The sequence below is a fragment of the Nicotiana tomentosiformis genome, chromosome 6 (assembly GCF_000390325.3).
Source record: "Nicotiana tomentosiformis chromosome 6, ASM39032v3, whole genome shotgun sequence".
Classification (NCBI taxonomy): domain Eukaryota; kingdom Viridiplantae; phylum Streptophyta; class Magnoliopsida; order Solanales; family Solanaceae; genus Nicotiana; species Nicotiana tomentosiformis.
In genome coordinates, this window is record NC_090817.1 from 140364146 (window position 1) to 140384294 (window position 20149).

The 20149-nt window shown below is 36.5% G+C and overlaps 1 protein-coding gene across 1 annotated transcript; it reads left to right on the top strand.

Moving 5' to 3' along the window:
• The first annotated feature begins 18799 nt into the window (after positions 1-18799).
• Positions 18800-19546, top strand: LOC138894853 (uncharacterized). Its single transcript, XM_070179583.1, has one exon. The coding sequence runs from the start codon at positions 18800-18802 to the stop codon at positions 19544-19546; it is 747 nt and encodes a 248-aa protein (XP_070035684.1).
• Positions 19547-20149: the final 603 nt, after the last annotated feature.

Sequence of the window (20149 nt, forward strand, 5' to 3'; positions counted from 1 at the left end):
CGTATATTATGTTGAACCAGTATATTATGCTGGAACTCCGGTATATTATGATGGAGTTCCAGCATAATATGCTGGAAGTTCATACACAGGTGCTCCAATCTCCAGTATATTATCCGGTATATTATGATGGAGTTTCGGTATAAATTATATACTGGAACTCCACCATAATATACTGGAGTTCCAGCATAATATACTGAAACTCCAGTATATTATGCTGGAAGTTCACATGTAAAAAATTCGAATTTCAGTATATTATGCTGGAATATTTTCCAGATCTTGAATAGTGTTTTCGTTAAGATTTATCTTTACATGAAAAGTGGCTGAATTTTGATTACTTTTGAAACTGTGACTATTTTTCAATTACCACTTGTAAATCTGGCTATTTTTGAATTTCACCTTTCAATACTGGCTGGCCCAACCCAGCCTAGCTTAGCCCACACGGGCTTTGGCATTTGATGGACTGGGTTGGGCTATTACACTATATTGATAAGCCTTAAAATAGTCAACCCAACCCAACTCTACGTGGGTCACGGACCGGCCCACCTTTTTAAAATTTATTTTTAAAATTTTAGTTTTAACCTAAAGCTCTATGTGTGTTTGTATTTACGAGTCAAAACATATTTTGTTAGATACAAAGTTTCTGCAAAACTTAATAACTTTTGACATTATTTCAATAAATTACTATAAAATATAAAAAAGAAGTACAATATTCTTTTATTTAAAAGTCAATACTCAAAACAAACTACTCAAAATTTTTTTCATTTGGCTCATAGCATATCCAACAGTACTAACAAATCATGTTCATCAAGCATATTTGAATCTTCTTGTAGAACAAAGATGTCTTAACATCTTTATTTTGATCTAAGTCTATAATTATATGTAGTGTTAATTAGTTAAACATTAAGAAATAACTAAAATTTTAAGAGAAAAACATTTAAATTCACATACAAAATATTATCAGTTTTTAGTTTGGACTACTCTTTTTGTTATTTTTAGTTCCCTATAATTCTTTACTCAAACACGTTTATTGAACCCACGGGCGGGCCTAATTCAGCCTCAGGCAAGCCTCATGGGCTACTTGCTTACTTGGGCCGAGCTTAAAAGCTTTATTATAAATGAGCTCTAAAAATTCTAGCCCAACCCTACTAAATCATGGACTGGGTTGGGCTGGACCAATGGGTCAAACTCATATTGACAGCTATATATATATATAAGTTAATCATCAATCTAGTAGATTCTTAGGTTTTAAGTTTCTGGCTATGACATCTTCAATTATTCTTAGATTTCTTGTAAATTAACAATTCAATCTAAGACCAATATTTTCTTTATAGAAAGAGAGTAGATGCCGTTATAAAAAGACTGGAAAAGGAAAGAATTATAACTTATACCATGTATTACTTCAACCGGAAAAATCTGTTCCAAAATAAAAATACAGGTATATTACAATCGAAACATTCGAGATGAAGGGTGTGTTTGGTATGACGGAAAATATTTTTCGGAAAATATTTTTCCTTTTTCATTGTTTGGTTGCACAAAATAGTTTGAAAAATATTTTTCTAGATATCACATTTTCCTGTAATTGGAGGAAAATGACTTCTCTAGAAAAAGTTTAGGAAAACATTTTTCAAAAACTCTACCTACCCTCACATCTAACCCCAACCCCCTCCAACTTTAATTTTTCATTTTTCGTTTTTCTGCACCACCCCCTCCCTCCCCTCCCCCCCATTTGTTTTTTATTTTATATTTTCAGTTCTTGTTTTTTTATTTTTTTAGTTTACATGTTCAAAATTTTACGAGTTCCAAAGTTATGAGTTCGGAGGTTTGTGTGTTTGGAAGTTTGTGGGTTTAGAAATTAGAGTTTACGGGTTCGAAAGTTTAGCGGTTCAGAAGTTTATGAAATTTGTGGGTTCGGAAGGTTGTTGGTTCGAAAGTTTATGGTTTCATGTTTATTGTATCTAAATTATTTAAGAATACTCTTGAGAAGTTATTTTTCTTAATTTGCGTACCAAACACCGAAAAATAAATAAGATTACTACTTATTTTCTAAGAAAATATTTTCCGCGGAAAACATTTCCGTTATACCAAACACACCCGAAGAGCGTAATTTTTAGCTCGCAACCAAATTTGGACTTTTCGCTTATGTCAAAATTTTAAATCTTATTTTTTTTCATCGGCTTTTCATTCATCATTAATTTTTTCCCCATATTTGACAATATTTCAAAAAGATTAACGTTTTGAAAATTTGATTTTCCTTCATATATTCTTTTTTCAAGGACGTATACGCTCTGTAGTTCTACGTGATATGCAAAACTAGGAGCAGTGACGGAGCTACTGTTATTCAAGGAGAGTTAATACATATTCCTCCGTCGAAAACATTACTGTGTGTAATGTGTTTTTTTATTGTTACATTATGTAACATTAATGTATGTATATTATATGTTGAATCTCCCTATTTCTTTATGTGTTTATTTCTTTATATTTTGAATTTTCATAATAAAAATTCTAGCTCCATAACTTACTAGAATTCACAATATATACTTTCTTCCATGAAATTAAGCTACTCATATCATCAACATAGTGAGCAACATATACCAGGATCAAGAGGGAGCAAATGGGACCATAATTTATGTTTATCAAACAATCTCGGTTAACATTTTGTTGGATCGGGTAACGAATAAGATAATTCGCTCGTCGAGTTTGAATCGTCAAGCTTTGGGTCCCTTATTGCTAGTACAATAATTGTTGATGTTATATGACCATTTCATGTTGGGAATCTTATGCATGGGCATGTGAATCGGTTCAAGCCCTTCTTTCATACACTACTAAAAAACTGTGTAAATTCGTCCACCAAAACCGACCGAAATCGGTCGGAAATTGATAAAAATCAATCAATTTTCGACCGCTTTTAATTGGTCGGAAAAATGATGGTCGCTAAAGTGTACCGACCGAAATCGATCGGAAATTTTCGACCGAAGTCGGTCGGTTTATTCAAAGCGTTGACTGACTGTCAAACTTCAATTATCGACCGAAATCGGTCAGTTCTAATTAAATTTTTTATTTTATTTTCAAATACCGACCGAAATCGGTCGAAATTTTAAGTAAATAAATAATTATATTTAAATTGTAATAAATTGTTAATTTATTTTTAAAAAATAAATATAAATTCATAATTTCCGACCGAATTCGGTCAGAAATTTCAAAAAACTGGAGATTTCATTTGAAATTTTCGACCGGATTTGGTCGGAAATTATGAATTTCTGGGCAAAAAAAATTAATTTCAGACCGATTTCGGTCGGTTTTCTGGGTAAAAACTGGGCAGAAAATGCCTGCTTTTAAGCTACACCACCTGCTAATTACAACCAATATCCATCCTATAATGGCAACATTACATTGCTGCCATTCAACCATAATTAATCAACAACAACAATTAACTAACTAACTAACTAACAACAATAATTAACTAACACTAACAACCATTATCTAACAACAACAACAATAATTAACCAACAACGCTAATAACAACCACAACAACAACGCCAACCACAACAACTATACAAATGTTCAATAACAAAATAATATCAACAATACAATCATCATTCAAAACTAGTCTCAACTAAATATTGACAAGTTCAATACTTTGTTTAGCAATACACACCATTCAATGAGTGTTTTATATTGCATCATCTCCATCTTCACTATTAGAACCTTCATCGTCGGCATGGTTCGAAGGATCACGACGAGAAGGATTAGCACATGGAGAAGGCTCACGAGACCGGAGAATGGGAAAAGCACCACTAGCAAGAAGATTGGCCAGCTGACCTTGAAGGAGCTTAAATTGTTCGTCCCTCTTTTCTAGCTGAACTTGAAGGGTACCAAATTGTTCATCTCTCTTTTGTTCTCTAGCCTTTGTCTCTTCAAGCTCTGTTGTCAGCTTTGCGATCTTCTATTCCATAGACGAGATAGTTGACCTATCAATTGCCTCGCCTTGGGCAGAAGTCTCTATACCTTGCAATCCAGCCCTGTAGCGTCAAAATAATTTCTCTGGAAGGCCGTATGATATCCCCTTTTTAGGACCACCGACAACATCCAACCATATCCTCTGCGCTTCTTCGTCTGAAAGGGGTGGTCGCTCGCCTTGCTCATTCGGTGGCAAGTTCTGAGTGTACTCCTCTACATTAATCTTGTAGCGACCCTTTATTTAGAAGATAGAAAATTATTAACTATATAATATTATAAACATTTATATTTGTTATGAAACTTACATATGCAGTCTCTGCCCGGTCCTCAACCCATCTAGTTGGATCTGTCGGTGCCTTCTTCTTCCGGATGTGAGTCTCCATGAAGAACTCATCATGAGTCATCTTCCTCCCATATTTTTTTTCCTACAAATATAATAAAACGTGTTAACTAAATTAACATATATAAATATAGTTTGATAAAAATAGATGTACATATTTTAAGGAATTACCTGTAGTCTCCTCGTAGCCCCCATGCTCCTTGCACCCACACAGTGCAAGGAGCCATCCTTCTCAGATGCTCGGGCCTTCTTTCCCAGTTCACTCTTCTTCTTGAATTTCTCGGTGGTCCAATACCTCTGCAGATCCTCCCATAAATGTGGTAGAACCCATGAAGGCTTCTTGTTAATCTTTCGAGCGGAGGAGAAGGAATCATATAGTCTCTTACGACATTTGTACTCCCAATTTGCACAAATTTCACGGTTATACCGATCCTTCCAGGCAACTTAGTCTGCAAATAAAGTATGTAGCGTTAGATAAAAATATTGTTAATATAATGCTTAAATAGATAAGAATTGTATTAAAACCTTAAATTAGTTGAATATTTGTTGCACGAGATCCGGTGAAAAGTTACTCCAAGTCGGATAGGGTGCATTATACAACCGGCCAAGAATTTCAGTGATTGTCTTTGTAACCTGATGATTAGGTATGCACCTGCAACATAGCAATTACATTAAATAAACAAGAGTAGCTATTATAATTCAGCAAAAATAAAGAAGTAATAAATAAATCTTACCCATTGCCCTCAGGCCTGATGATCATCCTATGATAACGATCATACCGCACTTCATCTGGATCATCATCCTCCGATGAATCTGAAGCGTGCGCAGAAGGGGAGGCATCTGGTTGTGATGACCCAAAAGGTCATCTTACATTTAGAACTCGAATCTCCGCTCTTAAGCCTTAAAAATCTCATTTTTACCCTCCTCAATTTACGTGTGCAGTCTGGGCTTGTTTCTGGAAAACCTGTATGTTGAAAATTGATGAAAACAAGAATTTATGCCTTAAAAGGTTAATTTTATTTGACTTCGGTCAATATTTTTGGTAAACGGGTCCGGATCCATATTTTAATGGTCCCGGTGTGTCCGTATCGAATTATGGGACCTGGACGTATGCCCAAAATCGAATTCGGAGGTCCCTAACTTGAGTTATGAATTTTTGATGAAAATTAAAAGTCTGAAAATTATTTATTTTTAAGAATTGATTGATATTTGGCACTGTTAGTATCGGGTCCGTATTTTAGTTTTGGAGCCCGGTACAGGTTCATTATGATATTTTAGACTTGTCTGTGAAATTTGGCGAGAAACGGAATTGATTTGACGTGATTCAGACGTCCAGTTGAGAAAATAGAAATTTTAAAGTGTTCTTGAGAATTTCATTTGATTTGGTGCTAAATTCATAGTTTTAGGTGTTATTTTGGCGATTTGATCGCGCGAACAAGTTCGTATGATATTTTTAGACTAGTGTGCATGTTTGGTTTAGAGCCCCAAGGGCTCGGGTGAGTTTCGGATAGGCCACAGGATGTTTTGAACTTAGAAAAATCTGGTATTTTTGCTGTATCTGATGTCTGCAATACCGTGCTTCGCGATCGCGAAGGGAAAACTGGGCTGGGGAATGATTTACTCTACGCGAACGCGAGATCATGGTCGCGAACGTGGAGCATTTGGGGGAGTTGCTCTACGCGAACGCGACAGGTCGGACGCGAACGCGTAGCTCTAGCTATGCTGGACAGGGGACCCGGGGAAGCTCTACGCGAACGCGAGCCATTTCACGCGAACACAAAGGTAAGGCGGGCTAAGCCTTCGCAAACGCGTAAAGCCTCCCGCGATCGCGTAAGTCCTTAGGAGGCTGCTCTTCGCGAACGTGGCAGTGTTCACGCGATTGCGATGAACATTGTCGCCCAGTGCATAAAACAGAATCAAACACGTGATAAAGCCATTTCTTCAACATTTTTCAAGAACCAAACAGGTAGAGGCGATTTTCAAGAGTCATTTTCTTCCCCAAAGTGTTGGTAAGTGCTTCTAAACTATTTTCTTTCAACTACCCATTACATTTTATGAATCATCAACCTAAAATCTAGAATATTTATGGTAGAATTAGGGGTTAGGGTAGAAACTAGGGATTTCGAAAATTTGGGAATTTAGACCTCAATTTGAGGTCAGATTCCAAAACTAATTACATATTCGGGCTCGGGGGTGAATGGGTAAAAGAATTTTGGTCCGAACCTCGGATTTTGACCAAGCGAGCCCGGGGTCGATTTTTTGACTTTTTGGAGGAAAATTTGAAAAATTTAATTTATACAATATAATTGATTCCTTTAGCAATATTTGATATTATTGAGTCATTTTCGAATAGATACGAGTGGTTTGGAGGTGAATTCCAAAGGAAAAGTTGTGATTGAGAATTAAGTAGCCTTTGGAGCAAGGCAAGTGTTGTGTCTAACCCTGATTTGAGAAAATTAGGAACCTTAGATTATTTGCTAAGTGAAATTCATGTGAGCGGCGTATATGTGAGGTGACGAGTACTTATGCGCCGCCAATTTACCTATTTTCCCATGTTTCTTCCGTTTTCTTATATTGTCTCTTCCTATGCCTAATTGCTACATGTTTATACTAGTGTTGTTAAATTGATCGTCATTATCATGTTTACGGATTTTCTGTTGGTAATCGAGTATTTATTTAAAAGTTGAGATTTATATTGTGGAACCACATGTTGAAGTAAGGTTTGTACTTGTTATTCTATCTCCCTGTTGTTATTTATGCATTGCATTATGGTAAGGGAGAGTGTTAATGCACGAAGGGTGATGCCGTGCCATGATATGAGAGCTAATGCACGAAGGGTGATGTCGTGCCATATTGTGAGTGTTAATGCACGAAGTGTGATGTCCTGCCATATTGTGAGTGTAAAAGCACGAAGGGTGATGCCGTGCCATGATATGAGAGTTAATGCACGAAGGGTGATGCCGTGTCATTTCTATTGATTTTATGGTGAGATTGAGAGTAAAAGTACGAAGGGTGATGCCGTGCATTTTTCCTTACTGTATTCACTATTCTTGTTGATTCATGGTATATTGACTGCTCCGGTGATCATTCTGTTGTAGTTATTTATCTTGTATTCCCCTCAGTATGTTCCCCTCCCGACATTTCCTGTTTAGTTCTTCATTTCTGTTATTTGTATATACACTGTTAAATTGTACAGGTTGATATGTAGGTGCATTGCCTTAGCCTCGTCACTTCTTCGTCGAGGTTAGGCTCTACACTTACCAGTACATGGGGTCGGTTGTACTGATACTGCACTCTGCACTTTTTGTGTAGATTTTGATATCGGCTCGGGTTGATCGAGATTTTGTTATTGGTCCGCTGTCCGGAGACTCAAGGTAGATCTGTCGGCGTTCACAGACCTTGAAGTTCCCGTCTATCTTTTCTGTTATACTGTTTCTTTCATTCAGACAGTTGTATTTCTTTCAGACTATTACTTGTAGTAAATTCTAGAATGCTCGTGAATTGTGACTCCAGATCCGGGTGGTAGTAATTAATACAGTTTTATAATATTTCGCACTTATTATATTTCATCTTAGTTAATTATTGTTATTTACTGAATAGAAATAAAGAATTGGTTTAATGATTCTCTAACGTTGGCTTGCCTAGCAAGTAAAATATTAGGCGCCATCACGGTCCCGTTGGTGGGAATTCCAGGTCGTGACACTAGCTCAGTGCTACTATCCCGAAGACGAAGTCTAGAAATGCTAGGAGACGAACTCCGTGGAGAGGGAGACGGGGTCCCTGATGAAGATGGCTGCGATCCACACCCCTGCATCGATCTAGACCCCTGCTGCGATCCGGCCGGCTGAAATCTAGATGGATGCAATCCAGCTGGTGATGAAGCAAATGGAGCAGATGACGGGCGTACCACATGGCTCTGTGACTCCTGACTCGATGGACCCATGTAACTACATGTAGGATCATATGGAGGAAGCAGGGTATAGCCCTGTGGCGGAGAATGGTAATAATACTGTTGGGAGGGCAAATAGTGGGTAGTATGATGAGTAGATGGATGTGGTGGAATAGATGTATGCCTAGAAGATTGCTGCCGGCCATCAGCAGCAGAGGGATGCAAGTGTGGAGTGGAAGGAAGCGAGAGTGTAGCACCATCATCATGATCAATAGGTCTTTTATCCTTCCTAGACCTACCTCGACCCCTACCGGTCATCTTCATAAATTAAAGAAAATGTTAGAATTGAAAATATAAATCTATATAAGTTGAGAGCGCTTGAAAAAAAGTAACATGCTAGTCGTCTTCGTCGACGTATCCTTCCTCTTCACTTATTTCATTTTCATTAGGTGATTCTTCATCCTCATTTTCTATGATTGTTATTTCCTCCATATCAACTTCTTCTAATATGCGTTGAGGCTGCTCCAAGTAATTTTCTAACTGATCATCCACCATTTGGTTAACACTTGAGGTATCGTTTTGGTAAGCAACATCTAGAACATTTTCAACTTCCACCCTACCAACAGGCTTTGTTTTGATTACAACCAACCAATCAACCTTATCCCTCCGCAATGGATCTAGAGCATAGTACACTTGCCTAACTCTTTCTGCAATTATAAAAGGATCACAGCGATCATACTCCCTCTTTTTATTAACGTCAATTAGTTGTACTGCGAGTGTACATTTGTACCTCTTCTAGGTGTTGGGTCAAACCAATTGCATCAGAAAAGTATGATCTTCTTATTTGGACAACCTGAATATGACAATTCTAGAATCTCTTTGATCACACCAAAATAATCATTTTCCCCATCCTGGTTGCCTTCACCACCTTTGACACATACCCCACTGTTATTGCTTTTTTATTTTTATTTTTTATACTTGGAGCATTTCTCGGTGTGAGATTTGTAACCATTCACATAATACTTAGACATAGTCGTAACCGTAGGTGCAGGTCCCCAAAAAATTAATTAATACCGTTGTTTGGATTATTGACCTATATGTAGCGTTAAATAAATCACAAGTGAGCAAGTATATTCACAAGTATGTATATTCACATGTGAGAAAGTATATAAGATGCACTTACACACTCTTTAAACCATGCCTCAAATGTAGAATATACAACACCATGATCAAATTGACTCACGAGTCACTGAGCGACGTATTGAAAATTATTTGTTAGTTGCATCAACCAAATTAAATAGTAGCCCATGCAAATTAATCTTACGTCAACACTTACTTAAGAAATGGTTGAACTTCCGGACAATTTAGCAACACATGATTTGAAGCTGATTTGTACTCCATACTACTTAGGCCCCTTTTTGTTCGATCTTTAGAACCTCGGCCTAGTTGATTGAATATGGACATTGGTGGATATAATGAATCAATCTCAATCACGACATTGTGCCGATTGGGCATATTTTTAGCACATGGCTCATGACTGTCAAAGTAGTAAGAATAAAAATGGGCAGTTTCCTTTGCAAGATAGGCTTCACATATGGATCCTTCAATCCTATTCCTCTGTTTAACAAATCGTTTACACTTACCGATGATTATAATTTGTTAGCACACTAATAGAACAATATTATCCCCTAAATTAGACTAATTCAATTATACTAACTCAAGGTTCATAATTTAAGGTAGTTCTATCATTAATTTGAATTCTATTAAGAACCATAAGTTCATAATTTAAAGTAGTTTAAAATTTATACATTAAATTCATAATTTATACCTTAATTCTAAATCTAATGTAGTTCAAACCAAAAATCCTAAAAAATTATAATTTTAGGTAGTTCAATTCTAAATCTAAATCTAAATCTAATGTAGTTCAAATCCTAAATGTCCAAAAACCCTAAATAATTACATAAAATTAAATTCCGAAAATTAAAAATTAAAAATCTAATAATTACAACTTTTTGACCAGGTACACTTTAATTACAATGTAGTTCAAAAAATTACATAAAATGATATTAATTAGGCATGCAATAAATTAAAAATTAAAAGAGTAATAAGGTAGAACACTAACTTTTACTACTAAAAAACAACAAATTTGCGACCGTCAAATCAGTCGCAAATCGGTCGAAAATCGGTCGAAAATCATATTTTTCTGACCGATTTGCGACGGAAAAGTTTCAGTCGGAAAACACGTGGTCGCAATATATTTGCGGCAGAATCAGTCGAAAATTCGCGACGGATTTCGTCGCAAACTGAAAAATGCGGGAACATTTGAAATTAAGCCATTTGCGACCGAATCAGTCGCAAATTTAGCGACTGATTCAGTCGCTGACCAAAGTTAAAAAAATAAATTTAAATAAAAAGTTTCGATTGATTCTGTCGGAAAATTAAAAATAAAATAAAATTTTAATTAATTATTCCGTCTGTAACAGTCGTAAATATTGATTATTAATTAATTAAAAATTTCGGAAATTCTCCATTTGCGACTGATTCAGTCGCAAATTTTAATTAAAATTTTCCATTTGCGACTGAATCAGTCGCAAATCTAGGTAATTCCTAGTGAAATTTGTGACTGATTCAGTCGTTGTCACGACCCAAATTGACCCTCCGTAAGGTGTCGTGTTGGCACCTAGTGTTTACGACTAGGTAAGCCTAATATTACGAAAAATATAAAGAAAACACAACATTTTAAAAGATCAACAACATATTGTGAATAGCCAAGAGTAGTACCACTCGGCATATACAAAATAATTTTTCCAAGACTCGGAATATCACTAAGTCATAAGCTGCTATAATCTACGTAGCTCTATACAAAAGTCTGAAGATAATAAAGAAAGTCTCTAGGCCAGGGAGTAGAAGGGGACTCCGAAGATCTGCGGACACAAGCAGTAGTACCTTGAAGTCTCCTAAAATCAGCAGCACGCACTAATCCCGAGGCTGATAGCTCGCACCTAGATCTGCACACGAAAACATGGCAGGGAAGGGCATGAGTACACCACAATGGTACCCAGTAAGTGCCAAGCCTAGCCTTAGTCGAGTAGTGACGAGGTCAGGTCAAGGCCCTACCGGAGTAAATATAATAAATTAAATAGTAAAAGATATAAGTAAAATTTACGGTAACACAGTTAAAGAAATTCTCGAAAATTTAACAGTTAAGGGAGTCCTCGGCTCAGAACAAGGTAAAATAATTTAAAAACTTAAATTCCGACCGAATTTGGTCAGAAATCTTGAGGTCAAACGGTCAAAAAATTTTATTATTACCGACCGAAATTTCCGACCGAATTTGACCTAAAACATACGGGTCTCTTCCCCATTTTTATCTTTTCCCTCTATCTCTTCTTTCTCTCTTCCATCTCTCTTCTACCCAAATACCACCCAAATTTCACACCTATTTACCCAAAATCAAGTCCCCCACCCCAAAATAGAAAACCCACCTCCCCCAGCCCCACTGTCGCTGCCACCTGCCGCCGCCTGTCGCTGCCTTCACCATTGTCACTGCCATTCTCTTTCAAGCACTACTAAAAAACAACAAATTTGCGACTGAATTAAATCGGTTGCAATTTTCGACTGATTCGGTCGGAAACTTTATTAAAAATACATGTTAATTTTTTTAAATTTTTTGGCTCAAACTTGCGACTGATTCGGTCGCTCAATTACGCGAAAAATACCGCGAAAACCAAAGTAAATATTCAGTGCTGGGGGATCTCCCGCAATACGTCTGTAGTCCCAAAGTAAATATGCAGTGCTGGGGGATCTCCCGGAATACGTCCGTAGTCCCAAAATAAATATGCAAGACAGGGGGATCTCCCGGAATACGTCCGTAGTCCCAATTTAAATATGCAACGCAAGATGAAATAGCAGGTATGGAATCAAGTTATACGGTTTATACTGATCACAGATAAGGAAAATAGGGACTTAACTAAGTATGGCGCACAGAATGTCAAATAGGCAGTTAAAACACGTAAGCATGCTCCTCTAATCTAAGCTAAACAATTAAATGTATTAGTGCAATTTAATAAGGGAAAATAGTTTATGATTTAGAAAGGGAAAACAGGATTTTTGCAATAATAGCCCATGTACGTACTCATCACCTCACGTACACGGCGCCCACACATCAATTAATATTAAACATCTTAAGGGGAAAAGTCCCCAACACAAGGTTAGGCAAGCCACTTACCTCGAACCGCTCAAATCAACTCGATATCATGTTCTTGCCACGAGTATCCAACTCAAAATGGCCCGAATCTATTCAAATTAATTGCATAATATAAATATAACTACAAGTAACTAATTTAGCTAATTAATTCGAAGCTAAAGCGTGAAATTAGGAAAAACGCCCAAAAAGTCTCCCCGGGCCCACGTCTCGGAATCGAATAAAAATTATAAATTATGAACACCCATTCACTCATGAGTTCACTCGAACAAAAATCATCTAAATCCGACGTCAAATTCCCATTCAAATCTCAGATTTTCAATTGGGGAACCTTTTCTCCCATTTCCAAACTTCTACCTTCAATTTCCTTAATTAGACGAGGAAAATAACAATAGATTAATGTATTATGATCAAAATAGAGTTAGAATTAGTTACCCAATAGTTCTCCTTCAAAATCCCTCGAGAAATCGTCTCCTACCGAGCTCTAAATTGAATTGGTGAAAAATGAGGGATGAACCCTCGAAGCTGCCTCTTCAACCCAGCGATTTCCGCACCTGCGCTCATGGGGCCGCATCTACGGTTACGCACCTGCGGAAAAATCATCGCAGGTGCGAAGTTCACTTATCCGGGCTGGGGCCGCATCTGCGGGCAATTCCTCGCACCTGCGGATACCGCACCTACGGTCCAAATCGGCACATCTGCGCATTTCACTAAGGCAGCTAGGCTCCGCACCTGCGGGCTCGCAGGTGCGGTCAAAATTGCGCACCTGCGCTCCATCACCAGCCCCACCATTTCCGCATCTGCGCACTCCCTCCGCACCTGCGGCCCCCATCCGCAGGTGCGAAACACCAGAACCAACAAAGGCACCAAATTTCTCTTAAGTCCAAATTCATTCCGTTAAGCATCCGAAACACACCCGAGGCCCCCGGGACCTCAACCAAACATACCAACCAATCCTAAAACACCATAAAAACTTAGTCGAGCCTTCAAACCACATCGAACAACACCAAAATCATGAATTAAGCACGAATTCAAGCCTAAGAATTTAAAATTTTCTAAATTTTACAAATGACGCCGAACCACATCAAATCTAGTCCGATTGACCTTAAATTTTACACACAGGTCACAAATAACACTACGAACCTACAACCACTTTCGAAATTCCATTCCGAGCTCGATATCAAAATTTTCACTATTGGCCGAAATCGCCAAAAAACTAACTTTCGCCAATTCAAGCCTAAATCTTCTACAGACCTCCAAAACATATTCCGAACGCGCTCCTAACCCCAAAATTACTCAACGGAGCTAACAGAGTCGACAGAATTCCATTCCGAATTTGTCTTCACACAGTTCTGGCTACGGTCCAAACTCTAAGGCGTAAACTCACAACTAGGGACTAAGTATCCCAAAACTCTCTGAATTTCATAACCAATCACTCCGGCAAGTCCCAAAAGCAGAAACAAATATGGGAAAAGTAGCTATTAGGGGATCGGGGCTCTAATTCTCAAAACGACCGGCCGGATCATTACAGTCGTAAATCTGGGTATTTTAAAGCAGAATCCTCCTGAATTTCTAATTACACCACCTGTTAAATAAAACAGCCAACCAAATACCTAACAATTAATCAAAAATCTAATATAACAATCCAAAAACATAATATAACAATCAAAAATACAATATTTACTACAAAACGAATAATAATATTTATAACAATTCAACTAACTAATCAAACAACCAACTATCAAACAACATAAATTAAACATGTCTCTAACTTCAACTCTAAAACATTCAAATAGCCTATTCAGAATCAGTCTCCTCCTCAGACTCCATTGCAGCTCCTTTCTTGCTTTTTTTTTAAAAACAATTTTTGGACCAAAGCCTGAGTTGCTTGAAATTCTTGTGACATTTGATCTACTTTTTGACGCATAGCTTCCATTTCTCCTTGGAAAACTGATGCCCCAATGAATAATGTTGCTGGTGGACGACTGAAGGATGTCTGTACTCTAATCCCGTAGACTCGACCTTTATTTATTATTTTTACGAGAATTTAAGAAAAGAAAGTAAAAGAAGTAAGAAAACAAACAAGCAACTTTCAAATTAATACCAAAATAGATAATTACATAATATTTATACCTTAAAAACATTTAACATAGCAAATATAAACATAAAGTATACATACTAAATATAACAATATAAACATAAAATACTTAATTTGTGTTCTTAATTCATTGCATTTTCTCAATTCATACTTAATTGATTGCATTTTCTTCATTTATTTTCAATAATAAATAATATAATTAACACATAGATAGGGCATGGAGAATTTCCAAATGAGAAACCGAAACAGAGAAGTATTAGCACTTAAGTTGTGTTCTTTAGTTGTTTTTTATATAAACAAGAATTTCATACTTATAGAACATACCCAAATTATTTTAAATTTTTTCTTGATTTACTATTGGATACATACAAGTATACTACCCATTTTCACAAGAACATCTAACTAAAAATAAAACAATAGCTAATTAATCTAAATAAGTAATATTTTAACAAGTCACTATATACATATTATATTGCAAAAACTATTGATAACTTATTTATACTATATTAAAAATTATATAGCTAATTAATACATATTATTTTGCTAAATTAATGCAAAAGAAATACCTGAAAAATGACCAACGGATCTGCTACCGAACCACCACCGGAGGGGAGATGAGCCGCCAAATTCCTGCACCAAAAATGAGTTAAACAACTTGGGAACAAACAATTTAGGTGGGATGGGATGGGGGATGGAGAGCGTGAGGGAGAGGTAGAGTGAGGAAATCATACCTTATATGGTTAGATTAGAGGGAAGAATCAAGAAATATAGCCGGTGAAGGTAGAAAAGGAGAGGGGAAAAAAACTAGAGAAGAAAGAAGAAAGAAGAAAGAAGAAAGAAGAAAGAAGAAAAACGGGCTAGGGCTATAATTAAAAATATATTTGCGACCGAATCAGTCGTAAATTTGAAATTTCAAATTTCAAATTGCGACTAATTCAGTCGCAAATTCCGTTGACCAGTCAGACCTCTTTTTCATTGCAGATTCAGACCAAATCGGTCGAAACATTTAATTTATTTTTTTTTAATTTTAATTTTTGCGACTGATTCAGTCGCAAACCATAAAACGCGCGCAAAATATAATTTAATTAAATTATAGTAAATTTTAATCGAATATAATTTAATTTTCAATTGATCCAATTATATTGAGTTGTATCAAATTATATTAAGTTGTATCCAATTATATTAAGTTATATTAATACAATTTAATTCAATTATAGTAAGTTTTAATCCAATATAATTGAATTTTCAATTGATCCAATTATATTAAGTTGTATCCAATTATATTAAGTTGTATTAATACAATTTAATTCAATTATAGTAAGTTTTAATCGAACATAATTGAATTTTCAATTGATCCAATTATATTGAGTTGTATCCAATTATATTAAGTTGTATTAATACAATTTAATTCATTTATAGTAAGTTTTAATCGAACATAATTGAATTTTCAATTGATCCATTTATATTGAGTTGTATCCAATTATATTAAGTTGTATTAATACAATTTAATTCAATTATAGTAAGTTTTAATCGAACATAATTGAATTTTCAATTGATCCACCGATCAAGCATTCGTGTATATATATAGTATAGTATATATACTAAGTGTATAGTATATAAGTTATATAAGTGTCACGACCCAAACTAACCCTGTCGTGATGGCGCCTATCGTGGAACTAGGCTAGCCGACTCATTTTCCAAAACAAACCGATATTTTCATTTCAAAGATAATCTCAAGGTCATTTAACATAAAAACCTTCGTAAATGAGTTTAAAATCAAAATAAAAGTGCGGAAAGAAAAGCCTGACATCGAGGTGTCACTAGTCATGAGCATCTACTATAATTTTTCTGAAAATATCGAGACTAACATAGTCTGAAAAATAGCTAAATACAACTAAAGGAAGATAAGAGGGAGAAGAGCAGGGCTGCGATCGCCAGGCAGCTACCTTGCTATCCCCGAGAAAATCTGCAACCGGAATAGTCAACAACCTCTACCGTGTCCAGCTACACCTGGATCTGCACATAAGGTGCATGGAGTAACGTGAGTACGCCAACTCAGTAAGTAACAACAATAAATAAATATTGAGCAGTAGTGACGAGCAATAAGCATATAAAGTTCATATCATGAAATCTCAGTAAAATACCACATGCTTTTAAAATCAGGGTTTGAATCAAAACATCTCATTTAAACCCAGTTCCAGTAAAATCATTTAAAGATATTTTTCAACAGTTTTCAAACAAAGTCTCAATGCAAGGTAAGCAAAAAATGATGAAATCATAAATAACCCCTCGGGCAAAACATAACTCATATACAGCCCCTCGGGCAAACTGTATTAGTAAAAAAATAAATATTACACGTGGACTTATATGAGGATGACAGGGCAAGATACGTGGATCACTAAGAAGATGACAAATGGAGTGTCTCATTAAAAGATTCACAATTTACAATAGGTACGAGCAAATCACTCACGAGACGAAAGGGTACGGTTGCTCGAGCCTAAATTACTCAGTGAAGAGAAACAGGCAAGATGAATCAAGACAGTAAAGAGGGAAAATTCATGAACCTCTAATTAATGTGGAAGAAGAAACGGAACCGTTACAGAATCTTCATAAAAAGTTACGGTTGCCAATTATAATATTTTATTAATGTCATTAATGCTCATAATGATTCGGTCATAAAAGGGAAGAAACATTATATTTGTAAATTCCTATATAAGGGAATGGAATTTCACTTGTAAGGACATGCTCTGATTATTATTGGAATATAACTACTTTCTTGTGCTTTCAATCAATTATTTTGTCATTTCTTATTCTAATTTTCTTTCTTATTTCTGAGAGAATATTGAATTTCTTGATTATCAGTTACCCGAGTACTTCTAAAAATAGGCTTTGACTGAGAATCAAATTCTTTGGTTAAACAAATTAGTTCCGTTATCGGGAATCTGATAATCTTCTCTTACTTTCCAAATCATTCTCTCTCAACAGAATCATGTCAAATGTAATGACAACAACTAAGAGGTGGAAGGAACTCCAGTTCCATATCCTCAGGGAACCCCACGCCATTCAAGAGAAGCATCACCAGAAAGATCCATTACTCATAACAATGAACAACATGGAAATGAACAAACTGTCGAGCAGGATGCTGTGAAGTAGTTAATTGCTGAGTACGTGAATGATGCTCTCTAGGCTTTCGTGAGGGGACTACCAGCTGTGCCACCCACACCTCCACCAAACAATACTGCAACTGTGGAAATTCCACGGTCAGGTTTGGTTAATTCTGGAAGCGGAGGAACACCCAACGAGTCACGTGATGGGAGACCATGTACGCCTAATAATTCTGATTTACAAACTTTAATACTAACCTTGCAGAAATAGGTGAAAGAACAAAATGGCCGTATTGAGAAAATACCCAGCGTGCCACTTGTGATCAAAGGAGTTGATTTCGACAAATATTCACAACAACCATGGAAACCAAGCGCAACTCCATTACCAATTTTCAAAAAATTTAAAATGCCTGACATCCCAAAATACGATGGAAAGACCGATCCACATGACCACGTCACTGCATTCACCACAGAAGTAAAAGGCAATGATTTAACAAAGCAGGATATTGAATCTGTGCTGGTCAAAAAGTTTGGAAAAACAATTACTAAAGGAGCGTTAACATGGTATTCTCTTTTACCTGAAATTTCTATTGACTCTTTTGCTGAGCTTGTAGATCTATTTATAAAAGCACACTCGGGTGCACAAAAAGTTGAAAAGAGAATAGAGGATATATTCAAAGTAAAGCAAGGAGATACAGAATTGCTTCGAGAATTCGTAGACAGATTCTAACGTGAAAGAATGTTGCTACCAAGAGTACCCGACAATTGGGCAGCCATGGCATTTGCAAGCAATTTAAATGAGAAAAGTTCAGAAGCTACGAGGAGGCTTAAAGAGAGCCTACGAGAATTCCCTGCCACGACATGGAATGATGTCTATAATAAGTACATTACCAAATTATGAATCGAAGAAGATATCGTAGCTCAGTCAAGGGTTGAAGAAAAAATAGGTTCGAGGCGGTCGAAATCTGAGAAGAGGTCCGGTAAGAATAGGTACGAGCCTTATATGGGACCTTCGGGGTGAGAAGCTCGTTCCAAATTCGAAAACGTGCGGGCTGATCACAGGTTTGCAAATAGAGATTCAGGTTTGTTATCGTTGAGATTTAGCAAAAATCAAGGTGAACGCAACAGAGCTGCTAATACAAACGCAAGGATTGGGGATTATAATTTTAACATAAGTACCTCCGAGTTGGTCGCTGTTTTAAGAAGCATGGGGGATAAGGTACGATGGCCTAAAGAGATGAGATCAAATCCAAATAGAAGAAACCTAGACTTTTGGTGCGAGTTCCATAATGACCACGACCATAGAATATCAGACTGCAGATTATTACAAGGTGAGGTGGAACATTTATTGAAGCAGGGCTATCTGACGGAATTGCTCAGTGAGAAAGGAAAACAAGCTTACATGAAAAATAGGCAAGAGCCCCCAAGACCTCCATCTCCAAAGAGAACAGTAAATGTGATAAACGGCGGAGAAGAAGTCAACGACATAACCTATACAGCTGCGAGAAAAATAACAAAGTTCACAATAACTCACGGGAAGCGAACTCGCCAAACTATGGAAGACGACAACATAACCTTTGACGATGCATTGGTAATATCTTTACTTATACATGATACTAACGTAAAACGAGTTTTGATTGACCCAGGTAGCTCCGTGAACATCATTCTATTACGAGTGGTGAACAAAATGCTGATGGGCGATCGTGTAGTTCCAAAAGCACGTTCCTTATCTCGGTTTGATAACTCAACCGTTATTACAAAGGGAGAGATTGGACAAAGCACATACGCAGAAGGGGTCATCAAAGAAACAAAATTTCAAGTGATAGACACGGATATGGCCTATAATGTGATTCTTGAGAGGCTGTGGATTCATGATATGGATGTTGTGCCATCCATATTACATCAGGTTATCAAATTCCCTTCAAAATGGGGAATTCAACAAATTCGAGGATAGCAACAAACTTCAAGGAGCATCAATTCAGTGATACAACCAAGTCAAAAAGATACGAGTGCAAGTCAAAATGATGCGGGTGTAAATGAGAAAGATGCGGTAAATCAAATTTCAACAGAAACTGTATCAAAACAAACAGACGTGGACTCCAGACCAGATGTAATTTAAGAGCTAGAGGAGAACGAAAACATTAAAACAACGATTGAGGAGCTTGAAGCTGTTCCACTTTTCGAACAATGGCCAGATCGAAGAATTCATATCGGAGCAAGGTTAAACCTAGAAAGGAGAGGTAAGTTAATTGAATATTTAAAAGCTAATGCGGATTGTTTTGCATGGTCCCATTCAGATATGACAGGTATACCTCCAAAGGTGATGACTCATAAATTAAATGAAGATCCATCATTCATACATGTCAAACAAAAGAAGAGGAAGCAAGGATCATTCAAAAATCAAGTGATCGATGAATAGGTACAGAAACTCTTAAAGATCGGTTAAATACGCGAGGTAAAATATCCTAATTAGTTAGCTAATACTGTGGTAGTTCCGAAAAAGAATGGTAAATGGAGAGTTTGTGTAGATTACACTGACTTAAATAAAGCATGCCCG